The 15,623-nt window shown below is 46.6% G+C and overlaps 4 protein-coding genes and 1 long non-coding RNA gene across 5 annotated transcripts; 3 read left to right on the plus strand and 2 right to left on the minus strand.

Moving 5' to 3' along the window:
• Positions 1-683: 683 nt before the first annotated feature.
• LOC136186436 (protein PF3D7_1417600-like) lies at positions 684-8,412 on the plus strand. Its single transcript, XM_065973782.1, has 6 exons — positions 684-885; positions 946-1,038; positions 1,093-1,144; positions 1,195-1,290; positions 1,384-2,250; positions 2,307-8,412. The coding sequence occupies exons 2-6, from the start codon at positions 979-981 to the stop codon at positions 8,267-8,269; spliced, it is 7,038 nt and encodes a 2,345-aa protein (XP_065829854.1). The 5' UTR covers positions 684-885; positions 946-978; the 3' UTR covers positions 8,270-8,412.
• A 93-nt stretch (positions 8,413-8,505) lies between these two features.
• Positions 8,506-10,655, plus strand: LOC136186469 (TBC1 domain family member 13-like). The gene is made up of 16 exons (XM_065973824.1): positions 8,506-8,551; positions 8,601-8,674; positions 8,733-8,773; positions 8,834-8,895; positions 8,948-9,017; positions 9,071-9,212; positions 9,274-9,356; positions 9,407-9,481; positions 9,540-9,599; positions 9,653-9,719; positions 9,840-9,941; positions 9,991-10,055; positions 10,109-10,187; positions 10,242-10,323; positions 10,372-10,429; positions 10,487-10,655. The coding sequence occupies exons 1-16, from the start codon at positions 8,532-8,534 to the stop codon at positions 10,559-10,561; spliced, it is 1,155 nt and encodes a 384-aa protein (XP_065829896.1). The 5' UTR covers positions 8,506-8,531; the 3' UTR covers positions 10,562-10,655.
• A 76-nt stretch (positions 10,656-10,731) lies between these two features.
• Positions 10,732-11,694, plus strand: LOC136186494 (uncharacterized). Its single transcript, XR_010669733.1, has 2 exons — positions 10,732-10,820; positions 11,033-11,694. It is a non-coding gene; the product is annotated as an uncharacterized lncRNA (long non-coding RNA).
• A 629-nt stretch (positions 11,695-12,323) lies between these two features.
• LOC136186457 (G-protein-signaling modulator 2-like) lies at positions 12,324-14,959 on the minus strand. The gene is made up of 12 exons (XM_065973807.1): positions 14,572-14,959; positions 14,356-14,513; positions 14,153-14,276; positions 13,965-14,080; positions 13,842-13,893; positions 13,672-13,775; positions 13,509-13,617; positions 13,367-13,452; positions 13,238-13,287; positions 13,117-13,181; positions 12,611-13,066; positions 12,324-12,562 (listed from the first exon to the last, which is right to left on the minus strand). The coding sequence occupies exons 1-12, from the start codon at positions 14,941-14,943 to the stop codon at positions 12,431-12,433; spliced, it is 1,824 nt and encodes a 607-aa protein (XP_065829879.1). The 5' UTR covers positions 14,944-14,959; the 3' UTR covers positions 12,324-12,430.
• Positions 14,960-15,010: 51 nt separating this feature from the next.
• LOC136186490 (V-type proton ATPase subunit G-like) lies at positions 15,011-15,619 on the minus strand. Its single transcript, XM_065973851.1, has 3 exons — positions 15,491-15,619; positions 15,335-15,435; positions 15,011-15,257 (listed from the first exon to the last, which is right to left on the minus strand). The coding sequence occupies exons 1-3, from the start codon at positions 15,570-15,572 to the stop codon at positions 15,090-15,092; spliced, it is 351 nt and encodes a 116-aa protein (XP_065829923.1). The 5' UTR covers positions 15,573-15,619; the 3' UTR covers positions 15,011-15,089.
• Between the last annotated feature and the right edge of the window lie 4 nt (positions 15,620-15,623).

Here is a 15,623-nt window from a genome sequence, read left to right on the forward strand (position 1 = left end):
CGGAACAGCGACATCGTAAACAGCTGTTTTTTAAAAAGTCAATTACACCGTATCAAACTCTCGACTGAAAAGCAGTTCGCTGATGAACTTCAATGGGAATATGACGTACACTAATTTTTCGATGCTGAACGCCAAGTCTGTCAATGCAACCGAGTGTAACCTGAGATTATGGAGTATTAGTCGTCTTGTGAACTGTTTGTTAGGTCAAAGAAGACTTCTTCCTTGTCCTTGAAGAAAGAAAGAAAGACGTTCTTCTCCTTTCTAGGCAATACGTTGACGCATCATCGACTCTAAACCTTTGCATGACATTTATTTTCAGCTTTGTTATATAACACGGGGACACATTTCGTGAAGATTCGCGCGCCACAATCCATGCCCGGGACCTTTGTCCCCGACATCCGGGCGGGCATCGTTGTCGCTTTCGGCAGCGAAACAACAGAGAGACTGTCAGAGAGCTGCATTGAAGAACCTAAGGATCAGCGTGTTTGTTTGCTTCAAGGAAATCGGTCATAGGAAGCGTCGCAACCTGTTTCGGTTCCACGCACGCATAAATGCCTCCTGCACAGCTTGTAGGAGTGGAGGTAAGGCCTGGGTGGCGCATGACCTTCCATATTGTGCTCATTTATCCAAAGTTTTTTTGCAGCTCTGGTCAATCGCGCCCCTCGCGGGGTCCAACGGTCTTTTCAAGGACCCATTGCATGAAAGGAACTGAGACCGTTGGGGCGATTTGTCCGTGCCCTTGCACGTGCTTTTCCGTCGCTCCTTCGCGTAGCCGGCACACAGAGCCTGTGATTGGACGACTCTATCTGATGTCGAGATTACCTACCGCATATATGCGTGCGTCGCTCGTGAGAAGACCTTTGTCTTTCGTTCTTCTCCCAGCAGGTAAGACGCTTAAAATTTCGTTCGTTGAGGCCGTCCTTTTCCGATGCTGCTGTTGTGTAGCCTTCTAGCTCATCGCAACCGGGCTGAGAGAGAATGAAGACTTTCCTCGTGGTTTTTCTTGGTCTGTTTTGTTGGGCAGAGTCAGACTCATTCGTATGTTTGGACGTTTCGCTCGAATTTACGATTTGCTAGCTCTCTTCATTGCAGAGTGGTGACTTGCTCACGAATCAGCACTCAGACTTGGCCTTTCCGGATGAACGTAAACTCTTTTTACGTGGGCTTGCGCAAGAAATTTCATTGTGTTTGTAGATCCTTGCGACGTGCCTCCATTTCCGGAGAAATGTACCGAAGACGAATTTTGCTTTCTGAATGAAACTGGACTTGCCTTCTGCTCGCAGTTTGAAGGTACACGCCGACGCACCATTGTTCTCTTCGAGATTCTTAGATATGCAGAAACGGGGGCGAAGTTTTAATTCAATTTGTGTCTTTTCTCACCAGGTCCGAAGGAGCACCACTATGATCGAATTTGCAGGCGGTTGACTATTCGCGGCCAAACTGTGAAGGACTGCCGATGTCGGGCAAAGTGCTGTGACCGCGGAAAGAAGAGCGAAATTGTCTGCGGCACCAACCAATGCTCTTACCCTACGGCGTGTCATTTGCATCAGCATGCGTGCGAGATTGGGAAGCGCATCCACATCAAGAGAACGAAAACGTGCAACATTGAAAAGTCTCCTGACGATTGTCCATTTTACGCTCAAATCGATACTCCTTCTCCTTCAAACGTGTTTGTGTCTTTGGACGCGTCTGAAATCGTTTCATGGGTTATCAAAGTCACACCGTATGTTTCCGACTGGATTGAGTGGGCACAGGTAAACAGGACTATTGATGCGTTCGAAATTCGTAAAATTGCGCCAGACGAAGCTTATTCTTCACTGTTTTGTTCTCTGAAAGTGCTTGACGCTTTCGACGTCATTGACTTTTCTAGAGAACCTCTTTACGCTGATTATGCCAGAGAGAGGTGTAACTACTCGTTGCTACCAATGAACTGCCTATCTTCCGATCGGTTTTCTGCCATCGCCGATGCGTTGCTTACTCTTTCCGAGTATAACTTCCTAACTTTTCAAGAATTTGCCAGATCTAGAAAGAGGATCTTCAATGAACAAGTCTTTCTGCAGTGCGAAGCCAAGAACACTCAAAAAGTCCGTTGGTTCCACAACGGAACGGAACTACATGACGGCGTCAAGTACAGAATTCTTACCACCGGTCTCCTCATTCAAAACGTTCGCGCTATCGACGCGCGTGAATACACGTGCGAGGCATCTGGATCGTTTGGCGAAAAGGCCATAGCAACAACATACGTGAAAGGTACAGATTATGTGACTGCAAATAGAATTATGAACACTACTTCTATTTCTTTGTAGCTAACTATTCGTCGTCGTTGTCATTGCCTCCATACATTTCGCAACCAAGTCCCTACCTGTTGAATCACACAGTGTGGTGCGGTCAATATCCAGCACTTCGTTTCAGGAAAGTCAATGCTTTGAATGTGACATTCGTCAATTACACGACACCCTACCTGGAACTGACTAACGTCTCTCTTTCAAATCTGACGTTCGTCAATTGCACTATTGACACGCTGGTTTTGTCAGACATCACCGCAAAACATATCGCCTTCGTAAATGTAACGCTGAAGAACGTTACCCACACCAATGGTCTTATTTTCAACCACACAATCATCAATTCAACGATCATGAATGCCACTTACACTGACTTTGCGTTTGTCAACGGTTCTATTCACAACACGACTTGGATCACATTGAAAGCAACCAGAATGGCATTCATCAATCAGACGATGATGAACGTGACGTTTGCGAGCAAGAATAGACCGAATTATCGCGACTGCAACCCGACTTACTGGAACCCGACTTACTGGAACGAGGTATCTGTACTACAAGACAGCTATTTCATGAACATGACCATGCTCAATTGGACGCTCGCCAACATGACTTTGAAGAACGTGTCTCACATCGGCGTGTTTTCATTCAATCACTCCATCGTCAATACAACGTTCTTCAATTCGAATTTTGTCGACTACATGTCGATCAACGGTTCAGCGAACGACAGCATGTGGTTCAATTCAACATCGTTCATGACCACGTACATCAATCGTACGTTGAGCAACGTAACACTTCGGAACGCAACGACAATAAATTCTAACGAGATCAACATGACGTTTGTGAACGGTACACATCGCGACAGTGTGTGGAAAAACTGTTCGCTAGTCAACGTTACCGAGACGAACGTGACGGCTGAGAACATCACTGTGAGTGGCACGTGGTTCGTCAACTACACGAGAGTCAACTACACGCTATCGAATTCAACGTTCATTGAAGGAGGACTAGTGAATTTCACGTCGATAAACACCACGTATCTGAATACGACGTACGGTAATTTCTCTGTACTGAATGGAAGCTTTATCAATGTGACCGAACTGAACGTGACTGTGTGGAATACGACTATTACAAACAGTTCGTTTATCAACTACACAAGGCTCAACTACAGCATTGCTCTTTCTCAGCTGAAAAACATCTCGATGGTGAATTTCACGTCCATCAATTCTACCTATATCAACATGACTTATTCGAATTTCTCAATCGTGAACGCGAGTTTCATCAACGGAACCGAATTCAACCTTACGTCGTGGAATGTCAGTATCGTAAATAGTTCTTTCGTCAACTACACGAGAGTGAACTACACCGTCCATCATTCCAAGCTCGAGAACGTCTCTATGCTGAACTTTACGTCGATCAATGCCTCGTACATCAACACGACGTACTCAAATTTCTCAATCGTGAATGCGAGCTTTATCAACGGAACCGAATTCAACCTTACGTCGTGGAATGTCAGTATCGCAAACTGCTCGTTCACGAATTACACACGAGTCAACTACACTGTCTATCATTCCAAGTTCGAGAACGTTTCGATGCTGAACTTTACATCGATCAACGCCTCGTACATCAACACGACCTGCTCGAATTCTTCGATTGTAAATGCGAGCTTCATTAACGTCACCGAATTCAATCTGACGTCTTGGAATGTGAGCATTGTCAACTGTTCATTCGTCAATTACACGAGGGTCAATTACGCGGTGTGGCACTCTCGCATGGAGAACGTATCGCTGGTGAACCACACATGCACGAACTGCATTTATCTCAACACGACCTACTCGAATTTCTCAATTCTAAATGGCAGCTTTATCAACGTGACCGAGTTCAACGTGACGACGTACAACATCACCCTGTTGAACAGTACTCTTGTGAACTACACAAGAATCAATTACACGATATCCAACTCTCAACTAGAAAACGTTTCGATCGCAGATTTCACCGGAATCAACGGTACGTATTTGAATACGACATACTCCAATTTCTCAATGCTAAACGCAAGCTTCATTAACGGAACCGAATTCAATCTGACGTCATGGAATGTCAGCATTGTAAACAGTTCTTTCGTTAACTACACGAGAGTGAATTACACCGTCTATCATTCCAAGCTCGAGAACGTTTCTATGCTGAACTTTACATCGATCAACGCCTCGTACATCAACACGACGTACTTGAATGTCTCGATTGTAAATGCGAGCTTCATTAATGCCACCGAATTCAATCTGACGTCTTGCAATGTGAGCATTGTAAACTGTTCATTCATCAATTACACGAGGGTCAATTACACGATGTGCCACTCTCAAATGGAGAACGTATCGCTGGTGAACCACACGTGCATCAACTGCACCTACCTCAACACGACCTATTCGAATTTCTCAATCGTGAATGCGACTTTTATCAACGGAACCGAATTCAATCTTACGTCGTGGAATGTCAGTATGTCAAACTGCTCGTTCACGAATTACACACGAGTCAACTACACCGTCTATCATTCCAAGCTCGAGAACGTTTCGATGCTGAATTTTACATCGATCAACGCCTCGTACATCAACACCACCTACTCGAATTCTTCTATTTTAAATGCGAGCTTCATTAACGTCACCGAATTCAATCTGACGTCTTGGAATGTGAGCATCGTAAACTGTTCATTTATCAATTACACGAGGGTCAATTACACGGTGTGGCACTCTCGCATGGAGAACGTATCGCTGGTGAATCACACGTGCACGAACTGCACCTACCTCAACACGACCTACTCGAATTTCTCAATTCTAAATGGCAGCTTCATCAACGTGACCGAGTTCAACGTGACGACGTACAACCTCACCATGTTGAACAGTACTCTTGTCAACTACACAAGAATCAATTACACGATATCCAACTCTCAACTAGAAAACGTTTCGATCGCGAATTTCACCGGAATTAACGGTACGTATTTGAATACGACATACTCCAATTTCTCAATGCTAAACGCAAGCTTCATCAACGGAACCGAATTCAATCTGACGTCATGGAATGTCAGCATTGTAAACAGTTCTTTCGTCAACTACACGAGAGTGAACTACACCGTCTATCATTCCAAGCTCGAGAACGTTTCTATGCTGAACTTTACATCGATCAACGCCTCGTACATCAACACGACGTACTCAAATTGCTCAATTGTGAACGCAAGTTTCATTAACGGAACCGAATTCAACCTTACGTCGTGGAATGTCAGTATCGCAAACTGCTCGTTCACGAATTACACACGAGTCAACTACACTGTCTATCATTCCAAGTTCGAGAACGTTTCGATGCTGAACTTTACATCGATCAACGCCTCGTACATCAACACGACCTGCTCGAATTCTTCGATTGTAAATGCGAGCTTCATTAACGTCACCGAATTCAATCTGACGTCTTGGAATGTGAACATTGTCAACTGTTCATTCGTCAATTACACGAGGGTCAATTACGCGGTGTGGCACTCTCGCATGGAGAACGTATCGCTGGTGAACCACACATGCACGAACTGCATTTATCTCAACACGACCTACTCGAATTTCTCAATTCTAAATGGCAGCTTTATCAACGTGACCGAGTTCAACGTGACGACGTACAACATCACCCTGTTGAACAGTACTCTTGTGAACTACACAAGAATCAATTACACGATATCCAACTCTCAACTAGAAAACGTTTCGATCGCAGATTTCACCGGAATCAACGGTACGTATTTGAATACGACATACTCCAATTTCTCAATGCTAAACGCAAGCTTCATTAACGGAACCGAATTCAATCTGACGTCATGGAATGTCAGCATTGTAAACAGTTCTTTCGTTAACTACACGAGAGTGAATTACACCGTCTATCATTCCAAGCTCGAGAACGTTTCTATGCTGAACTTTACATCGATCAACGCCTCGTACATCAACACGACGTACTTGAATGTCTCGATTGTAAATGCGAGCTTCATTAATGCCACCGAATTCAATCTGACGTCTTGGAATGTGAGCATCGTAAACTGTTCATTTATCAATTACACGAGGGTCAATTACACGGTGTGGCACTCTCGCATGGAGAACGTATCGCTGGTGAACCACACGTGCACGAACTGCACCTACCTCAACACGACCTACTCGAATTTCTCAATTCTAAATGGCAGCTTCATCAACGTGACCGAGTTCAACGTGACGACGTACAACCTCACCCTGTTGAACAGTACTCTTGTGAACTACACAAGGGTGAATCTCACAATGCTGAACTCCAATCTGACCAACGTTATCCTCTTCAACTACACATCATTCAACTCGTCATACTGGAACACGACGTATAAGAACGTTTCGGTGGGAAACAGCAGCTTCGTGAATGTGACCGAATGGAACGTGACGTCTCTCAACATAACCGTGATGAACAGTTCGTACTTGAACTACACCAAAGTGAACTGCTCAATTTGGGGTGCCATGTTCTGGAACGTCACCTATATGAACTTGCTCGCTGCCAATGGCTCGTACGAGCACAGCATGTGGGTGAATGTGACGATTGTGAACGCGACGAACGTCAATCAGACGTGGATTAATGTGACGATCGTGAACGCCACGTTCACGAATCAGACTCTGTTGAACGTGAGCCAATTGAACGCCACCTACGTCAACTCGACGTCGTACAATTGGACGTCGATCAACGTCACGTCGGTGAACGAAAAGAACGTCAATTTGACGGCGTGGAATTACACGGCGATCAACGTGACGGAAATGAATATGACCGCCGTCAACGTCACGCTGAAGAACGCGACCTACACGAACTGCACGTCTCTGAATTCGACGTACTTTAACGTGGCCTGGTTCAACGTGTCGTCGTGGAACATGACGAGCATCGACCAGACGAGGCTGAACGTGAAGGTCGTTCGTCACAATGCTACCATGTATCGCGACTTGAACGTCTACGCCAAGAACTTTACCGACATGTACAGCACATTTTACAACGGCTCGTTCGTCAACGTCATGCTTGAAAATGCGACGTTGATAAACGTCACTTTCATCAATTCCAGCATGGCTAACTCGATGGAGTCCAACATGACGAAAATAAACGTGAGCGCCGTGAACTGTACAGCGAACCACTCGTCGACCATCAACGTTCTGTCGATCAACGAGTCGTTCATCAACGCAACCGGTTACAATCACACGTTCATCAACGTCACTCTCAACGGCACTTTGTTCGTTAATACGACGTTTGATCTTTCCACGAGAATAAACATGACCATAATAAACAACTTCATGTTTAACGTGAGCTTTTCGAATGGTATGCTGTACAATCTCACGGTTGAGGATTCGATTGCGAATCATTTCCGTCTGGAGAACGAGATTACGACGTTGTACAGTGTGAGCGCATCACACATGTTCAATTTTAGCGTGGTCAATTGCACGCTAATAGACTCCCTGGCCATAAATAGCATCATGGTGGACTCTTTTGTTGACTTGTCGGATATCCAGGGCGGAATAGCAGAAAACATTACTGTCATTAATAGCAAAATTAACCGGTCGTCAGCCGTTCTTAACTGCGCTTACAGACTTGTCGGATGCAACTCAAGCGCCGATGAGGAGACTATGAACAGCGTCTCACTTGAACCTTTGAGGCATATTCGAAAGAAGACTATGCGCATGCCGCTACTTGCCAGAATAGACACAACGAAATGCTTCAAAGAGCATTCTACAGAGGAACCCGTTATAGAGGAACCCGCTGCAGAGGAACCTAGGGTGCTTGTTCGAGAGGGAAGGAAAGCGAAGACTCCAATGCCAACCGAGATGGCTATCTTGTACAATTACTTCATGGCCGGGGCTACAATAAATTGCACTGATATCGATTTGGAAGAGATCAGGCTGCAGGCAATGATGCCGGAATCCTTTGCACGTCGAATAGAGCCATTCTATCCTACGTCTTCTCCTCCGGATTGTTGAATGACTGACTCTCAATTGTACTGCTGTTTTTTGCTGTTTGTTTGCTGAGCTTGGCGCCAAGGTTGGTCTGTCTCGTTGCTAGCGCGTGCTAACATTTACTCAAGTCTTCCTAAGAATGTCGTCCTTGCGGTCCAAACCCCTGTTTGGTGACCCTAAAGTAGTTATTGGGCCTTCGCGGATCCGTTAGGTCTGAAAATGTAATTCGCGCAATTTCAATTGGTACGGGACTCATTCTATCCGGGTTTTTAGCTCTGCAACGAACATGTCTTCTTACCGAGCAAGGCACACCACGTTCTCCCTCGTCCTAGCCGCATTGCAATTATTTGAACAGGGTACTCGAATGCGACGAATTTCTCAAGCGCGACGAGCTGTCGCTGGCCGAAGCTCGTCGCTTCGCCTTCGAAGGTGAAGTCCGAAGGCGACGACAATGCATCGTCTCCCTAATCCTTCGCATTCGTTGCAGGAATACCAGACGAAGGAAGCCGACGATCGATCCTTTGGAAAGTAGGAACCGCACCCACCGCTGCTCAATCTCAACGTCACATACATAAATACTTTCTTCAGCTATTGTTGTTCTACCTTCCGTCGAAGCGAAGTGACTGGGGCGCCATGCTGGCAAGGCAGAGGTAGATTAGGCGTACTCCGACGCCGATTCCATTCCGGCACGCGCGTATTTAGAGCTACTTATCGCCAATTCGTCGACGAAATCATCATCAATCCCCAAGCGCAAGAGAACTCAGCCGATCACGTAGGTAGCGATTGCGTGCTCGGATATCTGTTGTATCGTTGAGAACTTTTTAGCCGCTCAGTCTCGATCCAGACAGCCAATGGGGAAAGTTCTTCGAAGACAATTCCATTCTACTTCAGATTGACAAGGATTGTCGGAGATTGTTGCCTGATATATCTTTCATGCAGCAAGCGTCGCGTTATCCCGTCAAGATGGGTCAGTCAGTTCAGTAGAGAACAAGAATTTGTGAAATGAAATGACGTTTTTTTTATTCTAGCTGGTTCGTCTTTGCGTACTCGGGTCGAGAAAAGCGTTCTAGAAGCGAAGCAAGTGGCAACGAATCGAAGTGGAACGAAAAACGTTTGCGAGCGATTTTCGCACCGAAAGAATTACGTGCATACTCGTTTCAGATTTCTCTCGTGCAACGTTCATCGAGTTCGGATGAGTATCACGTGTTGCCCGAGGGGCAAGAGGCTCATTGGGAAGTAGGAATTTTTCCCATGCTCTCTCTTGGACAGGGAGATATTAGCCGCGGGGGTTTAGGTCGTAGAACGAATTCTTTTTATTTACGCGAAATTGAATCCCGGAGTCAGTTACGTTCAGGTATTCAGATTACCAACTTCCAAGTGCGCAAGACAAGAAATCACGTCCTATAGGGGATGAACGAAATCGTTGGGCCTCTTTATTACGTATTTGCGTCCGACTCTGATCTCAAGTGGCAAGGTAGAGTATGAGTGTCTTAGGTTCACATTGGAGACTTTTAATCAATGATGAACATACATGTCGTATAAAGTCTCTAGTGTGAAGGGGCTATTGATTCTCATTTTTCATTTGGGGGCTTAGAGCACGCTGAGGCCGATACGTTCTTCTGTTTCACGAATCTCATGTCGGAAATTCGAGACAACTTTATCAAGACTTTGGATGACGATGCTGCATGCGGAATAGGTTATTGATAAAGGAAATCGAGGCTTCTCATTTGGCATGCCTTATATAGGTGCTATGATGATCACGCTTATGGCGTATCTCAAACGTGCCGATGCGAGTTTGTCAGCGGCAATGGTACACAAACGAGAATGATCCACTCAACGAAAAATGATTTGTGTCGTTGAAAGGATGCCAAGCAGTTGAAGCCCCAATTTTTCAGCTTTCGCTGGCTGACCCTACTTTTATCACAGGAATTTGATCTTCCAGGTAAATTATTATTAAAGTGAAGCGTGAACGTGTTGTTCGATCCACGCTCTGCAGATGTCATTCGTCTTTGGGACACTCTCTTTTCCGACTCTAAACGATTTGAATTTCTGATATTCTTCTGCTGTGCCATGCTAATGTATGTGGTCATCACAGAGATTTAGATTGCAGTAATGATGTTCTTTAGCTGCATTAGAGACGATCTGCTAAAGGGCGATTTTGCCACGTGTGTCAAACTGCTTCAGGCACGTGCTTTTTCTTTCAATTTACTTGGCTAATGTGACGTCATCTTTTACTTGCAGAATTATCCTCCGACTGAGATTCATAGCATTTTAGAAAAAGCTGTAGAGCTGCGCCGCTTGTTTTCAAGCGACTAAGGGAGACGCGACAGAGTATGCTTTTTTTAATTATTACGGCGTAAGTATACTGTACGGTAATTGCCCCCACAACGGCACTTTGTCATAAATTACTCGGTTGCACATATGTTTTTGTTTAGATTTCGCGAGCTTGCGGGCGGACTTCTTTGAGACGTGCCCTCATCACGTGACTAATGACGCCACACCAGAGCCACGCTTCGAAAAGCCGCGTTCATTGGCATTTATGTACAGCGACAACACCGCCGTCTTTATGAATTAAGTAAGTTGCAGTCCGGGGGTTAGCTATGAGTGAAGCCTCGTGGTGGGCTCCCCGAACGGGAGTAACCTTTTTCTCCGCCGATTGTGTTGGTCTCGGGCTGAGTTGGACTTCTAAGTAACGTGGACCTAGTTGTTTAGTACAAAGCGTATATATTCTTGCTTGTTTGACACAGATAAGTCCCAAACAATTAATTTTGGCCATTTTTGTTGTAGATGAACCTAAGGTGATTCATTTTTCCTCTCTAATGTGAAGAAGAGGTAGACGAAGAGGTAGACCGCGGTCCCAACGTCCTCGGCAGGACGGGTCGGTCCAACTACCGGACTGCGGTGATTTGTTGCTCGACTATAGCTGCAATCACATAAACTGCCTGTATGCCTCCTTTTGGTATGAGGCAATAACGTCTAAACGGCCAACGTCTCCTGGGCAGGCCTACATCAATTGCTGAAGCGATTGTGCGGCCCCGAGCAGAAAAACTGCCCAATCTCACGGCGTGTATCTCCACGGAGACTACATCCTCATTGTAGTCTCCCTAGGAGAACGGCGCCTTAAATCACAAAGACGTGCCTGTACTCGTTTCAGATGACAGTGCAGGCACACATCAACTGTGAAGACTGCAGTCTCAATACAAGGATTTATCTGGTAAGCAGATTCATTGCCTCCTATCTGGCTAACTGTTTCTTTTCAGAATTGAGGTCCTGAGCATGACCCCGTCATTAAAAACTGCTCCACTGGGGTCCTGGGCAAGACCCCGTCATCAAAAACTGCCTTGCAGGGGTCCTGGGCATGACCCCGTCAAAACTGCCTGTGCATGAAACGCGAGGGGACATTCTATGCATTTTTTTTCCAATTTATTAAATAAATTAACTGTCCCTCCCCTACTCTACGAGCAGTTTTTAATGGACAGGGTCATGCTCAGGACCCCGGACGAGAGCAGTTTTTTTATCACGGGGTCATGCTCAGGACCCCGACTCCTAAGAAAACGACTGTTAATAACAAAAACACTGCTGTGTAATATGGCTACCTGGTCATTGGCGGTGGGACACTTCACGCGCGCGTGCAAATTCCGAGGTCTGCTTTTGTCTCCATACTCTGGAGATCAAAAGCGCATGCAACTCTACTTTCGTGAAAAAACACATGGAAAACAAACATGCAAATACGTTCTCTTCTTTCCCGCCATTTTCGCCTTCGAAAATTGGTAGCCTCATATGCACAATCGAAGGAGGAGGAGTCGACGACGACGTAATCTGCCCGAGGTTCTCCCAGGTAGCGGCGCTTATAGAAGGGTGCCATCGTACCCCCTGCAGCGAACGTGCTTGCTCGAGCGCGGACCTAAAGAGCTTCCGGTGACGCAACGGTGTTTCGAAACGCACTCCTAAGCCTAGGAGCCGAGGAGTCTCCCCAGTATCGACGAGGGAGCGCTAGAGACTCAGAGAGACCTCTTCTTGCCACCTAAGTACGGGAAGTAAATCACGTGATGACGGTAACAGTCGCGAAAAAATAAAGTGCCGGTATAGCTATCCATATGTTATTAATTATAACTGTGACGAACGCTCAAGAAAGTGTATAAGTTGCTCTCTCTTAATAAATATTTCTTCTTTATTTTCATTGACTTACGTTGACGGCATTAGGCTTCTCTGTTCATCCAATCTTGAAGACTGAAGTTGCACAATCAGATTGAAAAAGTCTTCTCCAATTGTTGGCGCGTCGGGTAGCACGCATCTTTGATCTTCAAATCTACTGTCCTAGAAAAAAAATTCCTCAGACTTAAAATCTCAGGGGATGCTTCATACCTGAAGTCTCAGAATCGCATCTAGAAAATCATCATTTAGACCGTCGCCCAGTGGAGCAACGACAAGTGGAGCAACGCCAAGAACCCCATTTCCCGCGCTAGCGAGAACAGGAGGAGGCGACGCCACCAGAGGCCAATCGCATCTTTGCTGATTGAGTCGGTTTCCCTGGCACCGGGAAACTAAGTCCAAAAAACTTTCCGTGATTTCTCCGTCTTGCTTCGCTTTTGCTGGCTCTGCTGTTGCCACTGGGGGCGGCGGTGGACGATTCAAAAATCGACGAAGGCTTTCCATCGGCGACGAAGACGATGATCTGCTATGGTCGCTCTCCTTAGTAGACGAACGCTGATCTTTTACGAAAAATCGCGGCGATGAACTGACAGCTCTCTGAGGCACGGCAACTTCACCGAGGTGAGCTCGCCTGGCAGGACACTCCACTAATCTCTTTGATGCGTTTATCTAAAAGTAGTGGGCATTCAGACTCTGCGCAATCTCTCTGTTATTTATACCTCGGCCATTTCTCTATTTTCTTTTGTGTCAGAAAGAGACCTGACTCTTCCAGTCGAGACGAGACCTTTATAAGTTAGCATTCAGAATGCAAGACGAATTGCTTGTTCTTCGTGCACGTACTTGGTTTTTTCTTTGTGGGAACGGTTCGAGATCCATCATTCTCATCATGTCTAAAGAGAACATCATAACGGCTTTAGAAAGGTTTCTTTGTTAGACGTCTCGTTTTTACTATCACCACTGTCTACTTACTTTGAAGAACGCGATACTTTTTTACTAGCCGACGCCAGATCTAGTAAATTCTGCTTCGCTACAGCCACTCCCTTCCAGTCGCCCACCTAAAAAAAGAGAACCCTGATAACAGCGCTTTTCAAAGAAACATGAAGGGAAGTACTTCATGTGCCAACTTATGATGCTGGCGTGCATAATAAACGGCGACATCATACTCTCCAACTGCAGTATAGGCGTTACCTAAACTCCAACAGGCACGAGCCTCGCCGACCCTACATCAAAAGCAAGCCTAGAGGCGAAAACCAAAGATCCCACATTCCCCTCACCGGTCTTTCAGCACCGTCGCTATCTCCAAATGCATCATATGATAATCAATAGCCTTGCGATATTCTTTCAGCAAGGTGTACGTGTTTCCGAGACTGTAACAGGCCTAAAGGGAACGCAAAGCGGCTCGTTGAGCGCCCCGTTCCATCACACATCGCTCTGGTACGCCCACCTGCGCCTCGACGGCCTTCTCATTGGTCTCCAAGGCGATATCGAGTGTATCCCTTCAGAGGTGAAACACAACAATGGGTGATCGCGTGTCATCTTCACATACCCCCCCTTCGTCGTTTCTCACTTATAGTACTTCGCCGCCGCATCAAATTCGCCAATGAAGATGTGCGCATTTGCCAAGTTCGTGCACGCACGTCGTTCAGCCGACTTATCGTTGAAACCGCGCGCCAAGTCGCGTCTCTAAAGAAAGAAAGAAAAAGAAAAAAAATTTAGTCGGAGTCAAGGAAATATTTCCGAAAGAGGATGCCCTACCATTCCGTGATATCGAATCGCTTCGGAAAAATTCCCGAGCAAATAGTGAGTATTGCCCAAATTTCCGCAGGCGCGTCCCTGAGCCGCTGCGTCGCCGAGCGCCGTGACGAGTGTCAAATTAGCGCTAACACGACATAGTTCCCTTTCTTATTATTTTTCTCGCTTGGGCGCGAAAGGGACGCCCGCGCGACTCCCCCTCTCACTCGTAATAGTCGGCCGCCTTCGATAGCGCTTCGGTGACGGACGCGGGATATTGGCCGGGGTCGAACGACGAGCCGCCGTCGGCGCGCATCGCCGCCGCGTGTTTTCCTTTCGCGTGGTACGCATTGCCTAAATTGTAGTACGCGCGACCTTCGAGCGCCTGCGAAAAAGAGACAAAACATGTCGTTACGAGGAGTCCGTAAGAATAGGGGTCCGACTTTGTTTTCGAGTGTCGTTGCGAGATCGAGTTGGCGTTCGAAGGCGGCGATCGCTTCGTCGTGACGCGCCGCGTGCTTGTACGCGTTGCCGAGGCCTTCTCGGGCTTTCGCTTCCGCTTCCGCGTTGTCCGCGCGCGCGTTCAACGTCGCCTCTTCGCCGTGAGCGGCGATGGCGCGCGGCAGGTCGCCGAGGAAGAAGTAGGCGACGCCGAGCTGGCCGAAAATGGGACCGAACGTTCGTGCGGCGGCGTCGCAGTCGTCGCTGCTCGCGCTCGCGTCGACAAGAGCTCGTTCGAGACAGGCGACGGCCTGACGCCATTCGCCGGCGCGGCAGTGACGTTCGCCTTGGAGAACGAGCTCCTTCATGTCCATTGCGCGTCTACAAGTCCGCAACAAGTCGATGAATGTTAGCGCGACGCTAAAAGCATGTCACTGCATGTGACGTCATTCATGGATCATATTCAATTCAAACAAGAAAAAAGTGTGAACACGGCGCGACTTTGCAAGTCGCAGTTTTTTTATACACGAAGGTTCTTGTGGATTTCTGGCTTGACATCTTGAACAAGACCGAGAACGCGAGTAATCACTTGCTCTTTGTTTGCCTCTACGTCCGCTTGAGCTTCGCGCAGTTTTTGTTCCGTATCCGCGCGAACTTTAGCGTCAAACGTGTCCTTTGACCCCATGTGCTACAAAATAAGAAAATTTAATAAAATTATATATATAATTATATGTATCTTTGAATTTTTAATACTGGGAGCTTTACCTGTTGCTTCTGCTTCTGATACGCATCCTCTCTTTCCTTTCTATACGCTTCGATTTCTCGTGCCGCCTCTTCTTTCGCTTGTTTGAGTCGCTTCGTCTTCTCTGCGACGGCGAATGAGTCGAAAGTCGATCGCGTCTTCGTTTGGTATCTACTTACTTCGCCTAGCTTCTGAAACGATCTCTGCCGCCTTCTTTTCGGCTGCAAGGAGCTGTTGAACTTGCGTGGAGTGTGACGCCATCTTACGATAGAATCATGTGATTGCTACGGGTGTCGATAAGTCCCCGTAAAG

The sequence above is a fragment of the Oscarella lobularis genome, chromosome 4, assembly GCF_947507565.1.
Source record: "Oscarella lobularis chromosome 4, ooOscLobu1.1, whole genome shotgun sequence".
NCBI classification, from domain to species: Eukaryota; Metazoa; Porifera; class Homoscleromorpha; order Homosclerophorida; family Oscarellidae; genus Oscarella; species Oscarella lobularis.